Source organism: Gallinula chloropus, assembly GCF_964237585.1.
Source record: "Gallinula chloropus genome assembly, chromosome: 5".
Lineage (NCBI taxonomy): Eukaryota > Metazoa > Chordata > Aves > Gruiformes > Rallidae > Gallinula > Gallinula chloropus.
Window position 1 is genome coordinate 61,534,879 of NC_140090.1, and position 26,211 is coordinate 61,561,089.

Here is a 26,211-nt window from a genome sequence, read left to right on the forward strand (position 1 = left end):
ACATTCCTGTCTAGAGAGGGAGCTGACCTCTGGAGAGCTGAGTTGGGACAGATAAAACACACTTTAATCCTGTTAACCTCCTGCGGGCACTGAGGCCCTCAAAAGGGAAGCAGAATGTTGGAGTGCCCGTTCCTGACTTGCAAATAGCAACACAAACTGTACCTGAGGGAATCCTCCATCCAGGAGCATGGGCTAAGTGCGGAAGAATCTTGGACTGAGGAACTTGTGTTGCTGCCCCATCTTAGCTTGGTGCCACTTCTTGGTTTGCAGTCCCAGGCTTTGTCCTAAATGCGCAAGAACATGGGACAGTCGCTGCTGGTGTCTCTCCAGATCTGCTTTGCTGAAGTGGACATGGGGCCTGGCTTCCTTTTTAGCAGAAAGCCAAAGCTGACCTCCCCAACAGCTGCTCTACACTCTGGCTAGGATGTATCTCTGGTCTAGCGCTCTGTTCCAGCTTGCCTTCTGCTGCTTCTGCTGGCATATCTCCCTCTCTTCATCTATGTAGACTGTGAAGAAGTGTCCCTCTGCACCTTTTTATACATCTTACAGTAGTCCTAGGTTCTCTATAACATTATTTAACAACTGCAAGTTGGAGCTGTAAATTTCATAGCACATTTATGACGTTAGTTTTTTAAGTTCAGAACAGCTGTGACAGTGCTTTAGATGCACTAAGTTCTTTGGAGTACAGATATTAAATCCTTGTCTGATTACTTGCTTTACCCACGTAACACCTGTGTGTAGTTCTATTGATCGTATGGTTTAGCTATTCATGATTTCTGTCAGAGACAAGCCCATGATACCTCAGTGTAGCAAGCTAGTTAAATATTGATTTCCTTTACTTTTAGATTTGCTTGAATCCTTTCTTATCTTTAACCAGTTAAGGATTTAGTGCTACTATGAATTCAGATAATGGACTAAATGATTAACGAAACTTGACAAAGTTAGAGTTCTTCTACATAATCTGCAAGTCTTGCAAAAAGCCAACTTCCCCAAGGCAAGCAGCACTTTAACCAAGTAAGGGAGGCCAGTCAGTGCTAGCTTTGACATGATGAGTAATAAGGGTGGAAAAGGCAAGATGGAATTTTGTTTTTTGCCTGGGGTGGTGAATTTGTAGATGCAGCAGATTTAGCACATGTGTACACATCTTTACAGGCTGTATCTTTTACAATAGCTCACTGGATCTTTTGGAAGAGTGAGGAAATATTTCTCATGCACCTTGTCTGACACTGCTGTCTTCTGCATTGCTTTCTGGATGGCTTTTGTACAGAGAACATTGGAATCTGTTTCTTGCTGCATTTGGTAGAGGAGATAGTACACATCTGCACTCAGTTCCTCCTGCACGTATTTCTCATGCACTCCCTTGCTGGCTCAAATCCCTGAAATATTTTACAAGCTTCATGAAATTTAGCATTAGGCAGGATTAAAAAAAACATCTGGATCCTCAGGGCAATGAAAGCAGCATCCTAAAGGAAGCAGATCAGAAAATTTTGTGTCTGGCGATTCTGCTAGACAAAGCCATATCTGACTTGATCAAGTGGTGGCAAGTCTTGGCTTGTGCAAAGTTGGAATATGGGGAACCCTTAGCACCCCCTTGAAACAGATGTATTTGTGATGCTGTGACTCAGGTTGCAGGAAGACAGGAAGAAGAGACCAGGTCCTTCAGTAGAGAGTGGAACTCATAGTTCTCAGTAACTTCTTAGCCACTTTGTGCTGATATATATACAGGACATGTCAAGTGCAACCCAAACCCAAAGAGCAGTGTTCAATTCAGTTGCAACTGAGAGTGATAATTTTAGTGGGATTTCTTTAAGCCTAACTTTCTGCTAGATCCTCTCCCCCATACCCAGGATAGTATCACTGTCTCTCCTGCTCTACAACCCTGTAGTGGCAGGCAGAGAGAGGCTCAAAGCAGCAGGGCCTAAGGAGCAAAAGCAAAGGAGCTCAAACCTGTGTGAGATGTGAAACGTGACCCAGGTTGCTCTTGCCTTGCTATCACAGTGTACGAAGGCAAGGCCTGTAGTATTGTTTGTTCAGTGTCACTCAGTAAAAGCAACAGTGCTTTGTAGCTTGGTGCTTGCTAGAGCTTTACACTGGGCTAATGCCTTTGTTGTCTTTCTGTGATGACCTCATCCTTTCATCAGAATCGAAGGCTGACAGTTTACAAGGCAAATGCTCCTTTCTACGGAGCTGCAGCAGAAAGCTGCAATGGCAGAAAAATATCATGTGTAATCAGGCTCTCCTCAGACTTGTTAAGAATATCCATCTTAAAAGAATACACCCCTGGCCACTGTCTTCTACCCAGGTACTGGCAGAAAAGTACGAGCAACGGTACAAGCTATGTCAACCGGGTCTGTCAAATGATGCGGTTGGAAAGTACTCCCAGCTGGGGTAGGAGATGGAACAGCCTGAGGATCAAAAGGTCATTGGAGAAGCCCAGAAGACCATTGCTTCAAGAACGGACTAAAGGAAAGCCAGAACCTCCAGCCAGGTGCTCTAGTTGGCAGATGTGGTCTCTCCCCATATCTCAGGCCTCTGTTTCTAAGCAATTGGAATGCACTTAGGCACAGGGGGCAGAGAAGTGGCTTTCCATTCCATGAAGTCTAGGAGGAGCAGCGCTGTTTCCCAAAATTGCCAGTGTGAAGGCATCTGTTAGCTCTGTCTGAGGAGCAGTTGAGCAACTAAAACTAACTGTCAAGAGTAACCTTTAATTTTGCTTGTTAAGTGAGCACTTCTCATGTATCACTGTGCAGGCCCTATGTGGAACAGCAAATTCATGACTCAGAAAATGCTCACTTTTGCTCCCAAGCACATGGGCTTTTTTTTTTTCTTAATGACTCAGGCACGTGATGTGAGAGTTGTCTCTGCAGCACACTCACTGAGGGCTAGTGAGTGTTTAGGTTTGAAATATGCTTGAAGACAGAGAGATGTGTGTGCTTGGTGAAACGCTAGGGCAAAAGTCTTCAATGCAGGCAGATTTTGCTCAAAAAAGGAAGTTAAACCACAAATGAAACACGAACTCAAATCCGCTTTTTACCCACAAAGTGACTGAAGGTAACATCCTTATTTGGCAAGCCTGGTCCTTGGGCAAAACTTGCTCTCCTGACAGATCTCTAAGACCCCCATAATCCCACCTGCTCTGGACTCCCGTCAGCTTGGTGTCCCGATCCAGGAAGGTCTGGTCTGGGGAGAGTTGTTGCTATATGCAGAGTGAGATTAAGACACAAATGAGGTCAGATGCTGCGAACTAAAGCAATTTATTAGTTACTTCAATACATGTACAGATGCAAGAGAAAGGGAGAGGGTGAAAGCAAAGAAGGGAAAAAAGGAAAAAGTAAAGCTAGCTGAAATAGCTTCCACCGCAGAGCTGTGGCATCCTGTTTGTCTGTTTCATTTTCAAGTCTGATGCTCCAGCAACGTTGAGACAAACATCCACTGACACAGTCTCGACACAGTCTTTTATACCTGGTAGAGCAATGCAGCTGTGTGAGATGGAAGTGCCTTCTGTCTAGAGCATCAGTGGCATCAAGTACATCAACAAGCCTGAGGGGATGCAGACACCGGAAAGGGGATACGTGAACCTTTGGAATTTTTGTTACTGCTGTTGATTAGGTATCCTATGGCTTAGCTGAGACTTAAATTCATCTATCAAGAGGTGTTGTTAGGAAAAAGCAATGCTGTACATAACTACAGAGGGTAGTCAAGCAGGAGACAATTAATATGATGAGTTGACAGCACTTATATAAGTCATATTTATAAACCATAAAAGTGGACCCTGCCTGCATTCATAACACCAAGGAGTCTGGGGAGAGCAAGGTTATTTATAAAGACAATAGTGCTTGGGAACAGGAGGCTGAGGGCAAACCTTGGCAACAAACAAAAGGAAATCCAGTCTTCCTGCTTTCACACATTCTCCTCGCTGGGAACACATGGCTGCAGAGAGAGGCAGCCCAATGGACAACGGGTAACCCTTGGGCCCAGCAGGGAAACACCTGCGGAGCACACAGTGCCTCTGAAGGTGTGAGATGAGTGGTGCTTTATCCCCCTTAGAGTGGGTCCCTGGGTGCCTCTAGCTCCAGCTGGACTGGAACCATCCCTTTCCAGAACGTGACAAAGCAGGAGAGAGAGTCGGTGCTGCCTCCCCGCTGTACCCCAGGGCACAGAGCATCTCACGCCCGATGCCCGTTCCCCCCTTAGTTGGGGGAACAATGCTGCTTCCCCTCCCCTCCTCCTTCCCCCAGGAGGACGGAGTAGCAGCGCGGGGCAGCCCCGGCACACGGGGGCTCCGCCGCACCGCCATCCCGGACCCAGCGCGGCCGGGCGGGGGAACCAGCTCCCCGAGCGCGGCCCACGCAGCCGGGGGCGGCCCCGACTCAGCGGCGGCACCGCCCCGGGGGTCGCGCAGCCGCGGGCCGGGCTGCCTGGCAGCGCGGGGCTCCATCGCTGCCTTTGCCGGCGTCCCGGCGGGTTCGCGTGACAGCGCCGGGCACTCCCCCGCCGCCGGTTTATGTAACCCGCGCCCGGACCCGGTTATAAAACGCCGCCAAGGCAGCGCCGCCGTTAGAGCTTTGCTGCTGCCGCCGCCCGGAGCGCCGCGATAGTCGGGAGGTAACGGCGAGGGCCCGGTCCGGGGCGGGGTGGGGCGCGCCGGGGGAGGAAAGCGTGGCTCGGCCGGCCGGCTCGGTTAGCGGCTCCGCCTTAGTGTGGGTGCGTGGGGCGAGGGTGGGGGACCGAGGGGTGCTGCTGCCGCCTGATCCTACCTGTGCCCTCCGCTAAGCTTGTCTCATCTTCCCCTGGTCTTTGCACATACCTGCCGCAGCGGTTCGGCTGCCAGGGCCCATCAGTAACTTTGCAGAAACCTGTGTAAGCGTGTTTATGGTGAAATAAACTACAGGAGCTGTCTGGGACAGATGTGAGATGTATAAGATAGTCAAATATTCAAAAGTCTAACTAGGTATTTGCCCCAGGTGTCACTGTCATCCTGATTCCTCCCCCCACCCCGATCTGTTGTGCAACCCTTTGGTATATAAACCACCTCTTGCTGATGTAACCAGCATATCCTTTCTTGCTCCCAAAAGCAAGGCTTTTCCAGGGGTGGCCAGCCTTAGCCTGGTCAGGATGTGTCCAAGCTCAACAGCCTTTCCTTCTCCCCACCGCTTCTGTTTTACTTCATGCAAGAAAAAAACTCTGCCACTTCTTGAGCTTTAAGTGATAGGAATGGGCAGAGAGGAAAGGGCTGTTTCTGTTTCTTTAAATCTGGCTCTGTTAGTTCCAGTTTCTTAAAAGGAACTTCTATCCCTGAGAAATCCACTACTTCTGCAGTGGTGAATATTGTTGGTGCTACTTCTTACAACCCTCACAGTCCTGGTGGGAGAAAAAGGTGACTGGTGGGATACACCTACCTTCCCCACAGCATTGAGGAAGATGGTGACCATCACAGATGAACTTGGGTTTTACGTCATTAGATGCTCTTTGAGCTAGTATCACTTCAAGAAGATACACGTCACGTTCTTAAAGGCTATGTGTATTGTTCTGAACACTGTGTTTCCATGCCTTTGGGGACTACTGGGTGTCTTCCAGTGTGGATATCCATCCTTTTGGAAACTTGGCATGTATGAGGATTGGTGTGTTGTGCATAAAGTCACTTTTCCAAGGCACTTTCTGCAGAAATATTTGCTCATGTGTCTCCTTCCCTGCATGTTTTTGTGTTCTTTGCCTCAACAGATGGGAACTGCTCAAAACAACAGTGACCTCAATAAACTCCATGCAGTGGAGCTTGACCTGTGTAACAAAGACATGATGGCAGACACATTTGACCACAGCATTATTTCTGTTGGAGAAGAGGAAGGAGTGGGCACTTTCCAACGTTCTCTTCCAACAAGAGAGTCACTCCGGTCCCCTCGGGGCTCTGTTGTGAGTTTCCATAACATCCAGTACTCTGTTAAGCTGTCCAGTGGATTCCTATGTAAACGGAAAACCGTGGAAAAGAAGATCCTTCATAATGTTTAGTAAGTTCTTAAACAAAATACAGGAGGGTAGGAATTAATCTGCTGCTCTGAATCAATGACCTCAATGTCACCTTCCAGATCCAGCTGTGTTGATAAAGAAATGACTACCCTCCTGCCAGCCTGCAGTTCATGTGAACACTTTCCAGTTTGCTTTTAGGCATAATAGCCAGGATATAGCTGGAGCAGTTTCAGTTATTGATCTGAGCAAATTAGGACCAAACTTGTATGAACTCTTCTTCCAGAAAATCCAAGGGTTGCCCTAACTATGGTTCAAACTGCAGTTGGGGGAAACAAGCAGCAAAGAGCAGTTAGTTGTTTTTTTGCTTTTTAAGACCCAGCTCAGCAGGAAAGACACTTAATTTCTTTTGAAGATTGCTTTTTATGTCCTTTTCTGCTTCTGTCCTGACTGGCAGTCTGGGACAAGAAAGAAAAAAGCTTATTGATTTGAGATTTAAGGAGAAGTTTTTAATAATTTCTAAGTTTTCCTTTCAACAGCATTTTTTTTCACCCCTTACCTCTACTATGAGCTGCATGTGAACAGTCCTTCATTTGGAAATAACTCTTTCCTTCTTCCAGTGGCATTATGAAGCCAGGCTTGAATGCTATTCTGGGGCCAACGGGGAGCGGTAAATCTTCGTGAGTACTTTCTTCTGCTCCTTCAAATGGACAGTCAGCTGTTCAAAGACGATTTGGGATTTTGAGGGTGGGGGAAGATGAGGGATCTGCAGGCTCAGACCTTCACATGGCTGTGAGAAATCTGGTGATGCAGTTTGACCTCATGTCCCTGTATTGGCTTTGCTGCAGTTCTTGCCCTGCAGTGATGTCACGCGCCTCATGTGCTCGATTGGTGGTCAGTATTACTGCAGCCACATTTGTGGCCGGATTATTAAGGTACCAGGCTGAACAGGGGTGACTGGAGCTCAGGTGTAGGCTCTTGTCTGAGACCTGTAACTGGGGTGTGGAGGGGGGACAAGTTGTCCCATGACAGGAGAGAGGTTACCCCCTGTGAAGTCACTGCAGTAAGACTTCCTTGAAGGTTCTGTGCCAAATCCCTCTCTGACAAACGGCAGGAATATGGCTTAATGTCAATCTGCAGGATGCCATCGATCCTCACCCCAGGTTGACTGTGGCCTGGTGGTGGGGGTGCATTTGTGCTTGAGTTCTTTGGATGAATGCACAGTGAAATACCACACAGACTATCTGCAGGCAGTGCTGATGCAGTTTTCTCTCCTGTGTAAGCATGGTAAGAGAGCTCTTGGTCACTCTCTGCCTTTGAGAATGCTAAAGACTGGCAAATATGGCCAGGGTTCACACAGGTGTGTCTTTGTGGTAACCCCTGATCTTCCTCTCTGAGGAGACAAGTAGTTAATCGGGATGTTTTCAAGAGCAGCACTTGATCAGGGCTGTGTTTACTTACCTAGCACACAGGTTGGCCTCTGCATTTGCAATAAGGAGAATCCAGTGAGACGTTAAAACAAAGTTACTTTCTAGAATTAATCTTAACTCTAGTCTTGTTTATACCCATTTGGATTAATTTCCTTGAGATCAAAGTAGTTAATTCTGTGCTCCCCTGGCTGGAGAGCAGACTGCAGCTACTCAGCGGGATGCTTTTGTCTCTGCATTTGAGGTTAGCTGCTAATCTGGAGACTGAGTTTGTGCTTGTAGGGGATTGCCTGCTGTGAATTGTGAAGCTTTGTATGCTGCCATGGCACAACTTCTGCTGGAAAACCCTGTGTCTACACCAGGCTTTCTGTACAGAAGGCTAAAGCCCCAGGAGTAGAAGTAGCCTCTTTCTGTGCCCTTTGGTTTGCAGCATTCCATGAGCAGGCTGTAATTGTAGTAGTGACTAGTGGTACTTAAAAGCAGCTCTTATGGCAAAACCTAATACCTGGTGTTTGTCTGAAGTCTCCTAGATGTGCTGGCTGCCAGAAAGGACCCAGCAGGCCTGTCTGGAGAAGTGCTTATAGATGGCATCCCACAACCTCCAAATTTCAAGTGCATCTCAGGATATGTTGTGCAGGTGAGTGACTGCCTTCAGTGGAGGCTTGGGAGCCCTTGGGAGGAGCAACTGTATTAGATGAATCTGACTTCATAACAGATGTTACAGTATTTAGAATTTTTCTGGGAAATGGATGACAAGAGGATCAAACTATTGTTCTAACCAAGTGAATTGCGGAGGTGTTTGTCTTCCTAAAGCTACATGGATGCCCAAAACACTGGGCTACTGTGCCTTGTTCTTTGGCCTCTGCTCTGAAGCACTAGAAGGAGTTTTAAAAAAACAAAACCCAAACTTAAAAAGGTGAGGAAAAAACCCACAGTGCCCCAAATCTCTTGTTGTAAAACTCAGAAGCAGTTTTAGCTGGCAGAAGTACCTTCAAGTCACCAGATAATAATTCTAGGAAGTGAATAGATCCCTGCTGTTCTTCCTCTGATTCTGGCTGGCAGGGACAGAGCTTCGTTCCACTCGGACAGGAAAAGCAGGCTGAATCTGCGGAAGTGGGTGGAGGTCTAGACCAATTATAGCCTCTCAAAGCCTTGGGGGAGCAGAGAAGGGGATTCTTGGCAGCTGTATCAGCAGCCAAATCTGGAAACCATCCAGGCTTCTGGCTGCAGGCAGATGTGAAATAGGCAGCTTTTCTGAAAGCTGTCAGCTGGGGGGGGCTCTGTGAGGATGCATGTGATGGAACTGATGCTGAATCTTGATCCTGCAGGTCAAAAATCCCCAAATCATCAGTGTTTCCTGAGTGGCCAGGTGGTTTCTTGCAAGGGTCCCAGTGTGAGACATTTGTCTCTCAAATGTCCAAAGCAACCAAACTTAACCTTAAAATGGTAGGCAACTAGGTGAGACATTAAATGGTCTGTCTCCCCACCTACCCAGGTGTAGTGCTCCCTTGATCAATAAAGATGTTTCAAATACTATAAACAGCACTTAAGGCCTAGATACGTAAGTATGCACATACTTAGAGGGTTGCTTTTATGCATATAAAAGATGCTAAGTCATGTGTCATCCCTGCGAGACGTGAGTGGTCTCGTGCTGGTGGTCTTTCTGCTCATGCCTTGCAAGTGAGGGTGTCATGCCAGAGTTTGTTTGATACTAAGGTAGCTTACATTCACAGTTTGGTTTCCACTGTGGTGACCTGACAGTTGTATTGGTGGATCTAAGGATGAGGAGCTAGGATGAGAGACTGAGGGTGTGTGTGAAGTGGTGGTATGAACTTCCTAAACTAGCTTTGGCAGCAAAGCTGGTCTATCATAATGCTGTCATTACACTCCCCAAGTGTCTTTGACTTGAACACTGAGCACTAGCAATGTCCATTGGCTTCATCTGGACTGGAAGAAGTTTAGCTCTTTACAAAACCAGCTACCTGTTCTGCCTCCCCTTGGCTCATAAGGAAAATGCACTTACAGTGCAAAATGCTACTGTCAGCACAACTCCTGAGCCTGAAAGCAGGCTGAGGTGGTGCTTGCTGCAAGCTGGGAGCCTGGAGACCTGCTTTCTCCCCTTGATTGCTACTGAGTGACCTTGAAGTTTGTCACATAAGTTTTGAGTCAGGGGTTGTTGCTCAGTCCAGTTTCCACTGTGGCCCATAAACAGCTTATTTGGCAGCTATCACTACAGGGAGCCTGGTGCCCAGTCAAGTAGCTGAGAAGGAGGCTTTCCAACTGTCCGTTTGTACTGCTTTCAGGATGATGTTGTCATGGGCACGATGACAGTGAGGGAGAACCTGCACTTCTCTGCTGCCCTGCGACTCCCCAGTTCCATCACTGTTAAAGAGAAGCAAGAGAGAGTCACCCAGATAATAAATGAACTGGGATTAAGCAAAGTGGCTGATGCTAAGGTGAGCAATGGAATATCTTTCTCAGAAATTGGTACTACCTCTAGAAACTGCACTTACTGACTCTGGGCAGTATGGAGTTTGTAGTGGAGGAGCTTAGCAGGAACCAGAGTAAACCATAGGAAATCAGTCTCCAGGTCAGGAGGTGGTTTGGAAAGAGGTATGTGCATTTGCTTATAAAAGGAGAAGATTTTGGACCATGTTCAGCATGTTGTATAAGCGCAAAAGGGAAAAAGTCACCTAGTCATAGCACCTTGGAAAGCTGCTCAGTCACTTCCTGGCTTTGTGGGACAAGGCAGGGAAATTGTTTTTACAATGCAGAAAGCTGTGAGGGATGGAAAGCTGGACTGTGTTTGAGGAGTTCCATGCAGAGCTTTTTCCCCCTGCAGCATTTTTAAATACTTTTACTTTATTTATCCCACTTTTGAGCAGCAGGTGTGCCACCAATGAAAGGCATCCCTGAGCACCAGTGCCATCTCTGACTGCTGTGGCCTGATTCTGGCTCTTCCTTGTCAGTGTCTCCCTTGTTCCCTGAAGTCATAAGGTGCCTGGTACCTCTGGAAAATCAGACTGTGCTTACTGCTACACAGTCTCTCACACTGCCCTTTGAGTCAGGCCCATCATTTGCTGCTGGCCCTAGAGTTTGTTGATGGGACTCTGAAAAGGGCTGCTTGGTGTGGAGAGCCCTGAGCTCCAGAGTATGCACTGACTAGGAGGTGTTGCAAATACATGATTTTTCTCTGCTTGTAGGTAGGAACCGAGTTGATTCGGGGAGTGTCTGGAGGAGAACGGAAGAGAACCAACATTGGGATGGAGCTCATCACAGAGCCACCAGTCCTTTTTCTGGACGAGCCAACAACTGGCCTTGACGCCAGCACAGCCAATGCAGTCCTCATCCTCTTGAAGAAGTAAGAGTCAGTTCTTCAGGGCCCCGCTGCAATTTTGTTGTCACCTTATTAGTACAAAAAAGAATGTGGTTATGACTGAGTAGCAACAGTGGACTTTAGAGGGGAAAAAAAAAAAAAGCTAGACTCAGAAGTGGGAGTAAACTCTTTATTTGGGTCTTATCCAAAGTCTTTTGAAGTTGATGGGAATCTTTCCACAGCAAGCATTGGATTTGAGCCCAAGAAGCAGTTGTAGATTGGACAGCTTCCCTTTGCCACAGAGAGGGGTGGACTGGGAGGTCAGGCCCTGTTATCATAATTTCTTAGTCTTCGAACTAAGTCTGTTAAAAAGTCTCTTTCTCTACTCTGGCAACAGCCTGGAATTTAGATTGGACTTCACCTGCAGATTTGCCCTCAGTGCTGTCCATGTTTTGGAGATGAGGTGTTTTCTGGTACAAAGAGAATGAAACAAAGCTTCTTTAATGAGAATGAGTTCCTAACCCATCTGCTGGGCTTGTAGTGTGTCTGGGAGGACACTTTGCTCTGCCCTTTGTGGCTTTGATCACCAAGGATACTTGTGGGACATCAGTGCTAAAAAACTGAAAAATGTGAAGGAAAACTACTTCTGATTTTTGTAGAGCATAAATCTTCAGTAGAAGAGCCTGGAGTAATCACAGCTGGCTATATGTCCACAGCCTGTCATGTGAAGCTTCATACTGCCATTGGGTGCAGTATGACCATTGCAGTTAATCAAGTTGAAGCCTGGTATAGAAAACATGTAAGGAGTCCTAGTACAGAGCTGTGGCCTCAACCTTTACTAGATACAGACTACATCATAATTAGTCTACGTGGACTGCACTGATAGACTTTTCTAATGATGGGTGCTGTCTTGAAGGTTTTGCAGGCAGTATCTGACAGAGAAGGGGGAACTACAGCTTTTCTGTGTTGAGACCGAGACAAGTATTGACAAGTATTTGGTTTGGATTTGGATACTTACTGTTTGTGTGGGTTAACATGACCTTTCTGACACGCAAAGTGTGTGTTTGAGAAATGTTTTGTTTCTATTTCAGGCTCTCAAGAAGAGGACGAACCATCATATTTTCCATCCATCAGCCCCGTTATTCCATATTCAAGCTGTTTGACAGTCTGACATTACTAGCTTTGGGCAAGGTGCTGTACCATGGTCCTGCAAAACAGGCCCTGGAGTACTTTAGCTCTATTGGTAAGTCTTTGTGCTAAGAGCAAAGGCAAACAGCTGTTGAGTTTAATCTGTGGGTAGATTCTTACCCTAGCCCTGGATAAGAGTCCTGTGCTATTTTATTTTAGCATGAGGATACAAGAGGCTGTGCACATACGGACTGAGCACTGTTCTGTTAGAAAACGAAACCAAAATTATAGAAACAAAGTTTAGCAGACAGCACAGAGCATGGCTGTCATCTGCATTTTTTTTCCTTGCATCAGGATGAAAACCCAGAATTGCTTGGACATCTAGAAACGTGATGCACAATAGACCTGTAGTTCTGGTGCCTGTAGTTCTGGCAGGCCCAGGTGACCATCCTGGTGGGTTCTGAACCACAGTGTGACAAGACTCTGTAGGGGCTGATCCAAGAATCGGTGCAGGTCACCACCTCAGGGACAAAACCATGGTGTGTTATTAAGAAGGGTTAATAATTGCACTGTTGGGTGGCTTCCCCCTGTATGGGGAAGCAGGGCGAGTGTTTCTGACTGTAATGGACTGAGAATATGGAGTGAATTTCCAGTCCAGTCTAGATGCAGCCACAGAGAGGTTAGATTATAAGATTTCCAGAAGCTACTTTAACTCATCTTGCTACTTCTACTCCTCTTAATGTACCAACTCCTTCCTTTTTCACAGGAATGCTATAGAATAAGCATCCTTGATTTTTAATTGAACTCATCCCTTGGCTAGACCCATATTACAAGAAGCTGCTCTTGGACAGCCCTCCCTTTTCCTTGAAACAAAACCAAGAGTTGAGCTTCTAGAGCAGTACAAGCATCTGGGGCTGTAGAGCAGACATCTGGCAACCTTTGCTGAGGAACTGTGCATCTTTCAAGGTGGGATGTGGTTGAACAGCACTGAGAAGGAGGCATGAGTAGTCCATGCTGAGCTGTGTAGAAGCAAGTTACCGATTTCTTACTTGAAATCAGTGGGAAATTAGCAGCTTTGAATCTCTGTATAAATACCTCAGATTCACTATCTCCTAAATCCTGTGCGTTCTTCTGCCATAAGTGAATGCTCATGGAAATCAGTGAGGTTTTCCTGAAACAGGGTTGTGGAAGAGTGATCTAGAATTAGAGTTGTGGTCTGTGCAGTACAAGCATTTTGTGTGTCTGTTTTGGCTTGGTTTTTTTAGGATACGAATGTGAACCCTTCAACAATCCAGCTGACTTCTTCCTTGATATCATAAATGGGGATTCAACTGCTGTGGCAGCAAACAATGAAGATCACAGATCTGTGGACACAGGGAAAGGTAAATTGTGAAGGAAAAATCCACCATTGGCTGGTGTAGAAAAGTTGTATATGGTATTGGGAAGCTTTTATTCTCTAGATTCACTCCAGTTTAACATCGATTCATTACCATCTTATTTTTCCTACTAATATATATATATACACACACTTTCCTTTGGGCTTCTTTTAAAGACCTCAGAAAACCTTTAAAAGGGTTTTTTTTTCTACCTTCAGTAATAGAGGAGAGCAGTGATACATGTAAGTACTCTACAAAACCTATGTGGGAAGGACTGAGCATGTTGATGGGCCATGCCTGAAGGTAGTGTTTGTCAGAAATCAAGCCATATCTTGTCTTTCTCACTCAGGGGTAAGCAGTGAAAATGGAGTGGCAGAAGATAACATGGACAGCAGTGTGGTAGATGTACTGCACCAGAAATACCTCAACTCCAGCCTGTATCAGAGCACAAAGGAAGCACTGGGGAAAGTGGAACTTGGACGGGGTACCAAGCAGAAAGCATCCAAGCAGGGGCACGAGATTACCTATGCAAATGGATTCCTCACCCAGCTGTACTGGGTGTCCAAGCGTTCCCTGAAAAACCTCATCAGAAACCCACAGGCCTCTGTTGCACAGGTAGGTAACAATGGCAGGAAGTCTCAGATGGCCTCTTAGTCCTGCAGCCTGCTGTTCATAGGAGAGAGTTGTTTTTCCAAAGGCAGGTAGGGAAACAGGAAAGTCCTGTGGCACTACTTCAGTGGAGTGAGATGCCCAGCTACCTTTGTTGCCTTGGAAAAAAATCTCCACTTTAGTTTAGCACAGGGCTACTGCACCTGAAAATTGGGATGTGGGGGGGAAAGCTCCATTCTCTGCTTCATATGGTGAGTTTCTAGGGTCATGTTAACTTTGTGCCTCACTTAAAATTTCAAGCTGGGGTATTTTTGAGTGTGTTTCTACTAACTTTCACAGCCATGGATGGACAGAGGAAGGAGAAAAGTGAAGAGGACAAACTGATAACATTTGTCATAAGGCTTTTAATTGTGTGTGTCATAGGTATATGTTGACTCACAACAAAGGTTTAGTCAGGTGTGAATCTTAAATCCTGCATATTGCCTTAATATTTACTCATCTGAAGGACTCCCTTCTCCCTTTCTTCTTTCTCCTTCTAGATTGCAGTGACCATCATTCTAGCCTTGGTTTTGGGTGCTATCTTTTTTGGTGTGAAATTGGATCGAAGCGGCATTCAGAATCGGTAAGTTGGAAAGCTGCAGCTTTGCTCTTTTTTCTATCTGTAGTAGACAGGTTTCAGCCACAGGAAAGGCCTCAGGCTCTGCCTGGATCACAAGAGATTTGGGTTCACAAGCCTCAGTGCATGGCAGTGAGGTATTGCTGGAGGTCCTAAAAAGACTGCAGTTCTGTTGGGCTCACATGTACAAAAGAAATGTGAAAGGGAAGATAAAGGACTAAGTCTGGTTTGACAGCTAAGATCTACAGTAACACAATTAAGTATCTCCATTCTGTGGATAAGAGACAGAAAAGCACTGACTTGATGGTATGATGATGTCTGATGCCGCCAGTTTTGACCTAGGCTGTTAACTCCCTTCTTGCATGTCTCATTTTGCACTGTAGGGTTGGATCCTTGTTTTTTGTCACCACAAACCAGTGTTTTTCCAGTGTGTCTGCAATTGAGCTGTTCATCAGAGACAAGAAACTATTTGTGTAAGTAGTGAGGCACATAATCTCATACTTACCCTGCCTCATTCCAGGGTATCTTACAGGCTAAACAAAATGATTTCCACCAAAGATTTGATTGATCCCTTGCAACATTGTATTGTAATAGTAATGCTAAATTGGTCTTTAGAGCAGGGAGCTGAAACACTAAGTGGTAGGGGAAGGAGGGGAGAAATAAAATGCTTTTACTTGCTTGCTGTGTCACAGTTTATTGTGTCACTTCTAGTAATGGTTCTTTTTGAAGTCCCCACTTGAATCCTGTGGACTGTGAACCCTGCCTGCTCTCTTGCTGGCAGGGTTGAAATGCTGTCTTCCTGTGATCTCAGTGGTAAGACTCTGAAAGATGAAGGGAGAGTTCTTGGAAAAGGGATAGTCAGGTGAAGAGGGCTGCTGGCTGTCTTACAGGAGCGCCCTAATAACCAAGTACACATCTGTGTGTGTGTATATATATGTGTGTGTATGTACACTGGTGTGTCTGTAAAACTTACACATTATATACACACACATGTAAAGTGTATATATACATGTATGTTGAAAATGTAGTTTGGAATAGACTCCAGCTTATGGGCTGAAAGCACAAGAGACAGATCCTACGAAGTAAAGAAGAAATCGGAGATCTGTGCCTGCAAAAAGGAGGTTGTGTTTCTGTGAGGCACTAATTTAGATGTGCACATGTCTACCCACTGCTTGCTCAGAGCAGCTTAATATTGCCTCTAACAGCTGCTCAGGAGTGAGTTTCTCCCACACTGACAGGTCTAGTCAGTCTGCCCTGCTTACCAGTTTAGCTTACAGCTGTGTTGGTGGGAATTTTGGTACCTCATCACTGAAAGCTTCTTTTCATGGACTCCATTAAGCAGCAGAATAATCATAATGACCTTTAATTGTCCTGTGAACTGTGGGTGAGTCACTATCCTAAAGGTGTTATCCCAGTACTTGATATTATTCCTTCTCCCCTGGAAGCAGCTGTGGATGAAGTGTTCCTCCAGCTAATAGCAGTCTAATACTTTCTCATGGTCTTGTGTTAAGGATCATTCTCTTTGAAAAGAGAATTAGCAGCTTCTTTTCAATATGTTATTTAAGTCATACAACTTTATTCACTATCCATGAAGGGTTCTCAGTATTGCTCCAGGGCCTGGGATAGATCAGCACTTACTTTACATAGTGGGAGGTGGTAGCACAAAGAAGCAGCTTGCGTATATAGGAGTCAGTGGTAGAACAGAAACTGAATCAGAGTCAAACAGACACTCATGCTGAGCCTGCTTCCCAGGTAACCTCTAACCCTGTACAATTGCCCTCTTTCCTGTCCTCACAGCCATCAGTACACTAGTGGATATTACCGCGTATCTGCTTACTTCCTGGCCTTGATGATAGGAGATCTGCTGCCCATGAGAACAGCTCCAGTCATCATATTCTCATGCATCAGTTACTGGATGATTGGTAAAGAATTGATGCTTTCATTGAGCCTGTCATCTTCCAACAGATTTGATTTCTGACTTAGCCAGAGTTTAATTTCTACATCTATAACATGAAACTGGTTGAACCTTCAACTGATTTAAATGCTTGACATCATAACTTTGTAGGACTTTGGGGCAGGGGCAGAGACACTGGCGATCTAAGACACAAACCTACTTGACTGCATCTTTTGGTAGTGCTCTTTGGGCCTTTGGAATGTGTAGAGTTGCTGCTGACTCCAAATTCAGTCCTCTTTCCTGCTTTCCCTGTCTTGTACAGGAGTCCAAGGGTACATCTCTGGGATTCATAATGTGGTTTTTTACTTGACTTTTCTTTCTGTGTTTTTTGTTTGTTTGGGTTTTTTGTACAGGATACCAAGCTGATACAGGCCGGTTCTTTTTCTTCATGTTGAGCCTGATGCTGGTGTCCTACACTGCCACAGCCATGTCTCTGGCTATCAGTGCTGGGATGGATGTGGTGGCTGTGGCCAATCTGCTCATCACTATTTGTTTTGTCCTGATGCTTGTAAGTATAAAAGCATGTGCTTGCTCTGTTGTGGAGATGAGGAAGCAGCTAAGACAGGCAGATAAAACTGGGTTGAGCCAGCCCTAAGCAGACTAAGAACCTGCAGTCCAGTAGTATGTCAGACCCATGCCTGTGGTTTTTATCACTGTAGTCAAAGATGTACCTCTGCCAACTTGTTATCTAAGGGTTAAGTCATTGCTCAAATGGAATTCTGTAGGTGCTTCACTGCCCCGAAAAGGTGTTCTTTATTTAGTTGTCTTTACAAGATTTTTTAAAAATACATTTCAAAGTGTTAGAAATCTAAGCGATCAACTAGATAATTTAAAGGGCAAAAATCTTGCAGTAAACTTCAGATTGCTTTGATTGCGTTAACTTTTGATCCCCATGGGGATAAGCAGGAACATGCCCTCTCTTTATTTTAATTCAGTATTGCCCTTGGGTTCCAGAAATTACTTCCATAGCCTTGTTGGAGAACTTCTAAGGAAAAGAGCAAGTGAGAAAGGAAATTTGACTATCCATAGATGAGGGACTTGACTTACCTTTCAAAGAGACAGTGTTGGTGATGAAACTTCTTGATTGTGAGGCTTATCAAGTTACCTTAGAGTAAAGTTACCTCCTGTCAGGCAATTCCTGGTAGTTATCTGTGTACATATTTTGAGCTTACAGTGCAACTTAATTTATTTGCAACTTACTTAGCTTATTGTGAAAGCAGGTTGATTGTTAGTGCTTCAGATGGTTGCTGTGAGTAAGAAGTGTGAATGTGTAGTGAAGGGCAGCCAATGTCCATTCAGTTAAGTCATAGTACATAAGGAATGGCATGTGCACATTCAAAAAGACAAGAGTAAGGAAAAAACCCAACCACTTGCAATGAAGCACAGCCTTAAGCATCATGTTTTGCTATGAACTGCAATTGTCTTAAGAAGTACAAAAGCAAACCTGACTCCGAGCACTCAGGAGCACAAATAAAAGATGCAACTCTGGAGAAAGCTAAGACAGTAATAGCCCTTAAGGCTCCCCATGGTTTCCTCCTTTTTTCTCATTTCCCTGGTTCTTTAGCCTCTGGCTAGCTCCTCTACAGGATGTGGTTCTCCAGAGTAAAGAAGCTGTTGACACGCATGCTTCTGAGCTCACGTAGATGTAGAAAACCATTCTGACCTCTTCGTAAGCAGTTCATCTGGGGTACTTGGGTGTGCTGCTGTGACAGCTGGCTAGGACTGTTGCGAGGTTTGAACCTCATGCTTGTAGGCACAGGCATAACAGCAGGAGTTCCATCTGTCCGTGTGCACCTCTGCTGCACAACTGCAGTATCTGTGCAGGAATGGCATTCCACTTAACAGAGTGTGGCTCATTAGTATCCTCTGTTCTGTTTCAGATCTTTTCAGGCCTCTTGGTAAACCTCCCTTCTGTGATGGGCTGGCTGAACTGGCTCCAGTATGTCAGCATCCCTCGATACGGCCTCACTGTGAGTAGAAATAGCATTGGTCTCCCATGAGTAATATAGCCACACTGCTGCTTCCTGGAGAATTCTTGAGTATAACAAAGGTCTCTTAAAAGTCAGGTTTGGTTTCTCTCCTTGCATGAAGAACAAAGTCCCAGAGACTGAACAAACCCTTTATGCCACTAACTAGTGCTTCTTGCACAGCAGCAGAATGAGCTGTCCAGCAAGGCACTAATTCCTAGCCTGAATATGACTTAAAGCCACATATTGTACGGCTTCTCCAGAGACTGCTGTTTGGGTGGCTAGTCTGAGGTTAATGACTGTCTAACTGGTTAAATGATTTACCATAATGCCTGAGTGTGTCAGTCTTCAGTATGGCTTACCCTGAAGTGAAAATACCGAGCTGGGGTACCGGAAAGCCAAGGGTGCTTCCGCTTGAACCAGGCATAGCCTGTCACCTGCTGGTCACAGGTGGGAGTTGTGCTTCCATTTCATGACTTCACCCTGGCCAAGCCAGGCCTATTTCACAGGAGTAGTTTCCTACCCTTGAGTGAAAAAGAGTGAAATGACTGCTCGAGCTGGTGCAGGGTGGTGTGAGCAGGATCATGTTGATGAGCAGTGGAAGAGAAAGGTAGGATCTGGGAAGTGGGGAGATGTGTGATTCCTGTTCAGGTATCACTGAGGTATTCTATCAGTGTTGCTGAATGTGGAAGTGTCCCCTGAGGTTGCAGTTAGCCCAGGATGCCAGTGTAAGGGAACCCTTTCCCTCTTGTTTGTGACATCTGCTTCAGTGTGCTGGTGCTGGGTGTCTGCCTGCAGCCATGTGGTTTTCTGGGTCTGTGGGTTGACCCATATGAGGGTGGATGAACAGGAACCTGTAGCTGGCAAGACAGACACCCATGGCTAAATCACGGAAATGTAACTTGGAAGCCAAAGACTCATACACCAAACCATCCTGCATGTAGAACTTGCAGAAGTTCCTCAGAAATGCAGTGATCGAGAGCTTCAGAATAAAAAGGAACATATATATTCTTGGACTCACATGTTTATCTTCTAATAATCAAATTCCTTTGAGGTGTATGTTTTAGCACTCCCAATCACTAACTCTGTAAAACTCTATCTGTCCCTTTTCCTAGGCTCTTCAAGTGAATGAGTTCAGAGATCTCTACTTCTGTGGTGAGCAGAATCCAAATGTTACAGTATCTGTGGGAGATGATGGCAGTTGTCCCCCTGATATTTCAGGAGAAATGTAAGTCTCTAACTGATGGTGGTTCTTGGGCCTGGATTGTGATGGCTTCCTTTAAAGAGAAGTCTGACTGTTTCAAATTTTTATGTTAATCACAGTATCATCAGGCCAGTCTAAATAATAATCCTAAAATACATTATTTTGGGACATATATAAAACAGCTTCTAACTCACCCAAAAGGGAAGTAGGGATGAAACATTACTTCTAAAAATAGACAGATGAGCTAAATTAAATCTTGGTTTTGCTAACCTTGCCCTGGCTTATCAGTTTTCTTAAAGAAATCTAGGGTCTCTTAGCAGTGGAAATGCAATCTGTGAACAACCACAAAGTTTGTGGGCATAGCAGATTTGTGATCAGGAACATGCCCTTGCCTCAGAGCTTGCTTGTAAATACTAACTTCCCTGCAGACACAGCAGAGAGTCAAGGTATCTCCCAGTGCTACTTCTCTGCTTGAAGTACTCTGGACCATTGATACCTTAAGTTATAGCAATTGAAAAAATTGTGACACGTGAGAATGCTGGAAAACTGGGGTTATTGCAGGGAAGAATGCCAGAGCACTGTTTCTACAGCTTTTGGACCCCAGGTCTCTGCTGTGGGCCTCCAGTGATTGCTCTGTTAAACTAATGCTTTTGTACTTGCCACAGTTAAATGTGGTTTTGAGGTTTACTTGTAACTTGACAGTTGTCTATAAACAGCCATTAAGATAGTACTGAAAAATTATGAGAACCAGAGATCTAGGTTTGTCCCTTTTTTTTTTTTTTTAATAATAGACTGACTTTGTAACCTATGTCACCTGTCTCTCAGAGTTGACAGTAGAGGAATTTTTATGGAACTTGAGTAAAAGTAACTACCTGAAAAGTTGCACAGGATAGTAATAACAACTTCTGCCCTCTGCTTTTCTGCAGGTGTTCTGGTGAAGCATACCTGTGCAGCCAAGGAATCCCACCTACTGACTGGGCAATGTGGGAAAACATAGTAGCTCTCTTTTTTATGACTGTTATCTTCCTTACCATTGCCTATGTGAAACTGCGGTTTATCAGAAAGTTCACATAGACTCCTGTGTTGCCTTGCTCTGCAGCTCCTCCACTTTCTTAAAACTTCAAAGCTTGCTAGGGCCCCCTGGAGATTGCCAAAAGGTTTCAATTGACATTACTGGACTTCAGATGGGAATTGTGCCCCTTTGTTTCTGGACCATGATCTCCATGATTGTATGATTTTGGTTTTTAAGAAGAAATGCATTAATGCATGTTGCATAATGTTTTTTTATATGAGAATATCCTTAGGTACTGAAGTATAGCGAAGTATCATCAATTTATACAGGAAATTTTCAAAAGGAAATAATTTCTTTTGAATGTATGAGCTTCTCTGTCACAAATGGCTTAAGGTGATGATGGCATTTATGCATTGATATGTTGCCCCATGTTAGTGCCTGTTACATCTGAAGAGAGCCAGACACCATTCACTGTGTGTTGGAGATGTATTTGAATTTGAAGTCAGTGCAGGGAATGGGTGTTCCTTGTCAAGCAAGAGCAGTTCTTCTGCTAGCTTCTGAGTTGAAGCTACTTCTGGAAACAAATTTTGCTGTTTGAAAACTTAACAGCAGCAGTGTAAGAAAGTTTATCTAAGAGGAAGAGTTATGGTATGTTGTACTGTAACAAACAAATAAATGCCCAATCCCCCTTTTCTACTTAAGAGGAAATTTTTAATAACCAGCAGCTTGATGCTTAGTACCAGCAGCTCCCTTCACCAGAAGGGGGCATCTGAGTAGTGATCTATATGTAGTGCTCGCTACACTAGGAGTTGAAAAAACCCGTGTAGGCGCCGCTGCAGTGCCTATCGCAATGCTTACTGCAGTCACAGAACGTTAGGAGGTGGAAGGGACCTCGAAAGATCCTCTAGTCCAACCCCCCTACCAGAGCAGGCTCAGCGCACGACAGGCTGCAGCGTGCCAGCAGTTGCCTCACAACATCATTAGCAAGAAGGAAAGCTGCTTTCAAGTTGTCTGGAGACCCTCATGTGGAAGTGGGCCAGCAAAGCCTGAGGACTGTTTCCGTTACTGCAGGCCTACAGTGTTTTTTGAGGACCATACTAGCACCAGCCCTTGAAGCAGGCCTGCTGTGCCAAAGGGCTTCTGGTGCTCTGGCAGTAACTGGCTGTGGTGTTGGAAAAAGGGAGATGATGGAGCTGACATCACTGCCCCTTCAAGCACCAGCCCTGTGCCTTCTGTTACTTCGCCGCCTTTCACAACTGATAAGAAGTAAACGTCTGCCATAATTTCCACTTCAGTATTTGTCTTTCTCGCCCTGCCGTGACGAAGGCTGTCCTTGTCCGTCCCACAAGCCGCCCCCCAGCCACCTCCGTACGCGCCGCGGCAGGCCTCTCCTCAGGACGCGGCCAGAAGCGCTGGGGTCAGGCCCCCGCTCTACCCGCGGGACCCGGCGCTCCGCTCCGCTGTACACGCCGGGGCCGCCGGCGGCTCGCACGCAGCTGCGCATGCGCCGCGGCGGCGAGGGGCGGGGCCGCGGCCTTGCGCGAAGTGAAAGGCGGAAGCGGGGGCCGCGGGAGGGGGCTTGTCGCTATGGCGACCGCGGCGGAGGGGCTGCCCGAGGCCGGCGCGCAGCCCGTAAAGCGTAAGGGGCCGGGGGAGGCCGTCTCCGGGTTCGCCTCTCGGCCGCGTGGCGGTGGTCGGACCGTGCTAGGTCGCGGCCTGCTCCCGGCGCGCAGGGAGGAGCCGCCCGCTGGGCAGCAGCCGCCCCGCGGCGGGAAGGGCTCCGGCGGTGGGGTGGGGGCGGGCCCGCGGCTCCGCGTGTGCTGGCTGGGTGGTCCCCGGGAGTCCGGCGGCTGCGTCTCGTCAGGGGCTTATTCCTCCCTTGCCTGCCGCCCACCTCCGCGCCGCTGCTCCGCTGTAAGGAGCCGCGGGCCTCTGCGCAGCCTTTGTGTTCGGGCCGGCAAAAGCTGCCGACAAAGCAAAGAGCAGCCTGGCGGGTTGCGGAGGAGGTGCTGAGCTGGTCCTGAGAAGAGCAGGGCAAGGGCAGGTTGTCGTAGAGATGGGTTGGGAGGAGGAACGCAGCGGTTACCCGTTTCCGCGGGCGGGGATTTGTTGTAGCCCCTCGTGGAGGAGCCGGTGACTAGAAACAGACTTCGGAGACATTGTGCACAAGGCCGCTCAAAAATTCTTCCCGAATTCGTTTGCTGTCAGCACGAGAGGGAGTTGATATTTGCAGGTGTGGTCGGGCCAGGTGCCTGCCCCTTAAACGTTCCCTAGAACATTACTTTGAAATAATCTTGATGCTACTTTAAGAAGACTGCCTATGTCTGTTAGCTGTTCGGGTAAAGTAGGCAACTTAGATGGAAAGTAGGTGTAGCCAACTTGAAAAAAATGGGGCCGTTAAATTTCTATGTTGTGTTTCTGTACCTGCTGCCTCTCCCCAACCCTGTGATGTCTGTCTGCATCCTGCTTAGAGGATCCCGCTGTTGAAACAGCAGAGGAAGCTAAGGAACCAGCAGAGGCAGACATCAATGAACTCTGTAAAGACATGTTCAACAAAATGGCCATTTATTTAACAGGTGAACTGACAGGTAAGGCACTACAATGCTGATCTGCAAGTAAACTTATATGTGTTTTCATTTTAAATAAATCTGTTCTGTAGTTTGTTTAAACTATACCTATTTCAAGCATATGTAGCTAGACTGGCAGTTCAAGTCTAGTGTGTTGCTAGACGTGCTAGACTATTAACACAATTGAATTAGTCATATTCATGAAGTCCCAGATTAATACAAGTATTTTTCAAAATAATTCAGTGTGATATCAGCAGTTTAAAATTATTTTTAGTATTGCAAAAGCTTGTGTGTGAGAAAACTGCCAATCAAACTAAAAGGCTGTAGGTTAAGAAAAACTGGCAGAGAAACACAGCTGAGAGTAGAATATGTGCAGCTGTTTTGTTTCTGAGGAAGAGCAAAAATCATTCACATGTTTTCCAATATTTGTACTTTAAAATAAACTTAGGTGCAGTGTTAACTGCTGTGCAAAGTAAATCCACAAACTGCTCACCAAGTTTGTGGATTCCATAGCAGGCTCTAATTTTGAAAACACTCCACAGCACTACTGATTTGCATTGACTGGAAAGGTGTATGGCACAGATTACCGGTCTGGATTTGTGCTACCAATTTTGTAAACATAAGTGTCTAACTGAGAGTAGAAATGTGAGGAATAAGTCAGATTTTCTCTCTTAAAAAAACAAGTGAATAAGTATTCATCAGTCCAGTTGATTTTTACAGCTCACAAAACATCATCTCCTTTTTTTTTTTTTTTTAAGACATGATTCTAATGCCTGTATTCCATCTAAATTATTCTTTGTTATATTTATCTGTTGGTTTGAAATCTCGTGTCCTGTAGAAGAGTCTGCACACAATTCAGACCACATCAACTTTTAGTTAAAATAAACTCTATTCTTTTTAAGCCACCAGTGAAGACTACAAACTCTTGGAAAACATGAATAAGCTGACTAGCTTGAAGTACCTAGAAATGAAAGATATTGCTATAAACATCAGTAGAAATCTGAAGGATTTAAATCAGAAATGTAAGTAAACTAAATAAGGTGGGAATATAATGAATGGTACACTTGTTTGGGAAATAAAGCATGTAAGAGTCAGATTCACACTTCCTTAGATTCTGAGGGGGGAAAAACTCCCTGAAATAGACATACTGTCAATATGGTGCCCAGCTTGTATATTATTATACTGAAATAGACTGTGTAAACTAGCATAAGAAAAACACATCTGAATTACCCCCCAAAACACATCTGTTTTACTCCGAATTTTGGATCTGATAGGAAGTAGCACTTTCTTTGATTCATGTTGCATTGTTATTTGTGTTGAGTCTAGCCAGTAATCTTAAATGTTTCATGCTTTCCTGGAACACAGCTATCAGTATCACCACTTGATTTTGGAGCAGAGGAAGGAGCGACCTTTTAAATTGATCTATCTGAAGAACCTAATGAGAAATTCTTGTGCTTCAAGTGTGAAGACTTTCTTGGAAGTGAATTACTGAGAGCTGACAGATACGATTTTTCTGCTTTTTTAAGATGCTGCTCTTCAACCATACCTGGAACAAATCAACCTAATTGAGGAACAGGTTGCAGCTTTGGAGCAAGCAGCTTATAAATTGGATGCATATTCCAAAAAACTTGGTAACTATTGTCCTCTACTGTTAGAATGTAACAGCATAGTCCCTTGCAAAGGGATTTAAAAACTCGAAGTAAACCCCTCTGTTTATCAAGTCTGGGCTGCACTTGGTACTGCTGCTTTTGAGCTTTTTAGTATGTAAAGTGGAAAGCATTGGGAAAAGGTGAATGTATCAAGTTATGTGTAGGTGAACTAGTACAGATATTATTGAATTCCAAGTGAGGCTTGATTTCTCTTTTACGATGTCTGCTGGCCCAAACTTTAAAGACAGATGTTTAATCCTGCAAATAGAGGGATTCGTGAAGTTCCACAAGCCATCCAGGTCTCCTTGATTTAAATTAATTTAAATTAATATTGTCTGTCTTAAGCACCTGTTTCTTAAAAAAAATTATACAGTTACATTTGTCTAAATTATTTAATAAAAAAATTACCCTGAGACTGTAAATTACCTGAATTTTAAGCTTACAGGATTCAAAGCTTTTACCTATCCAGTCCTAAAATACTGTTGTTTTTTTCCTTCTGCAGAATCCAAGTACAAAAAACTGGAGAAACGATGAAATTACAACAGTCTTTAAGTTGAAGTTGGTCTATGAATCAGACATTTCTATTTGAGTTGCACAACAGCAATTCTGTATGTTGACAAGGGTTTTATTACAGCTAACAGGCTGTATTCAGGCTTAAGGCTGAATAGTGTTTTCCTCTTCTCAAGAGGTTATGTTGCCTCAGTTGTTCTGCAGTGAAAAGTAGAAGGTTGTCCCTAACCCATGTGTTGATGTTAGTTATCTGTGTGTTAGTCCTCATGTCGAGCTTTGCGTTAAGAAGATCCCCCTGGCCTTTGGAGTTACGAGCATGGTATCAAAAAGACTTAGTTTTGTTATCCACCTTCATCTGTTTGAAATAGACTAATTATTATAAATTTACAATAAAACAGTTTGCTGCATTTGTCTCTGTGGAATCTCAAATTGCTGTTGGAAAGCTTATGTAAGTTGCCTTTCTGTTTTTTCAAAGGGCCTGTTAAAGAGAAACTCCTTCCAGTTCCTGGAGATTATAGAAGAGAACACATTTTAAACACTGTGTCAAGTATTTCTGCACTTACATTCTTTGACTTGACCTCAGGTGAAATAGCAAGTAGTATTGCTTGATCACATGCTCAGTTAATTTAGCAGATCCTTTCTCTACTTTGCCAATTAATTTTGATCTAGTAATTTTTGAAGAGGCATGCACAGCACAAAAAGCTGCTTCTTTGCCAGATTAGCAGTGTTCCAAATTTCTAATTTAGCAGAGCACTCCTTACTGAACAGAGATTCCTTCGCTAGGGTGGGCTTTTTCATACCTATTGACCCTGACTAGTTCAAGCTGGCTCCTGAGTGAGTTGCAGTTGAGGACAGTACAAGTGCTGATGGAGGAAAGCAGTGCTTCAAACTTTCGCAGGCTGTTTAGAAGAATAT

General features: G+C 45.0%; 2 protein-coding genes across 3 annotated transcripts; both read left to right on the plus strand.

The window, feature by feature from the left end:
- The first annotated feature begins 4,490 nt into the window (after nt 1–4,490).
- LOC311192508 (broad substrate specificity ATP-binding cassette transporter ABCG2-like) lies at nt 4,491–21,864 on the plus strand. The gene is made up of 16 exons (XM_084264992.1): nt 4,491–4,605; nt 5,722–6,005; nt 6,582–6,641; nt 7,911–8,025; nt 9,692–9,844; nt 10,592–10,749; nt 11,796–11,947; nt 13,098–13,214; nt 13,558–13,823; nt 14,357–14,439; nt 14,817–14,906; nt 16,231–16,355; nt 16,741–16,895; nt 18,268–18,357; nt 19,470–19,582; nt 20,485–21,864. Exons 2-16 carry the CDS (start codon nt 5,722–5,724, stop codon nt 20,630–20,632), a joined length of 2,109 nt encoding a protein of 702 aa, XP_084121118.1. The 5' UTR covers nt 4,491–4,605; the 3' UTR covers nt 20,633–21,864.
- A 259-nt stretch (nt 21,865–22,123) lies between these two features.
- BLOC1S2 (biogenesis of lysosomal organelles complex 1 subunit 2) lies at nt 22,124–25,703 on the plus strand. 2 transcript variants are annotated; one of them, XM_084265104.1, is made up of 5 exons: nt 22,124–22,209; nt 23,042–23,158; nt 24,040–24,159; nt 24,664–24,777; nt 25,297–25,703. In XM_084265104.1, the coding sequence occupies exons 1-5, from the start codon at nt 22,158–22,160 to the stop codon at nt 25,341–25,343; spliced, it is 450 nt and encodes a 149-aa protein (XP_084121230.1). In that variant the 5' UTR covers nt 22,124–22,157; the 3' UTR covers nt 25,344–25,703. The 2 variants fall into 2 exon arrangements, with proteins under 2 accessions (XP_084121230.1, XP_084121231.1); XM_084265105.1 differs by having other exon boundaries at nt 24,664–24,768; nt 25,289–25,703.
- The last annotated feature ends 508 nt before the right edge of the window (nt 25,704–26,211 follow it).

Bases quoted from the DNA above. Each gene is read 5' to 3' on its own strand.
- LOC311192508 (XM_084264992.1), top strand. From the start codon at position 5,722: ATGGGAACTGCTCAAAACAACAGTGACCTCAATAAACTCCATGCAGTG. The intron at 10,750-11,795 runs GTAAGAGTCAGT...TTTCTATTTCAG, and splicing joins GTCCTCATCCTCTTGAAGAA to GCTCTCAAGAAGAGGACGAA. The intron at 16,356-16,740 runs GTAAAGAATTGA...TTTTTTGTACAG, and splicing joins CATCAGTTACTGGATGATTG to GATACCAAGCTGATACAGGC.
- BLOC1S2 (XM_084265104.1), top strand. From the start codon at position 22,158: ATGGCGACCGCGGCGGAGGGGCTGCCCGAGGCCGGCGCGCAGCCCGTA. The intron at 22,210-23,041 runs GTAAGGGGCCGG...CATCCTGCTTAG, and splicing joins CGGCGCGCAGCCCGTAAAGC to AGGATCCCGCTGTTGAAACA. The intron at 24,160-24,663 runs GTAAGTAAACTA...TGCTTTTTTAAG, and splicing joins GAAGGATTTAAATCAGAAAT to ATGCTGCTCTTCAACCATAC.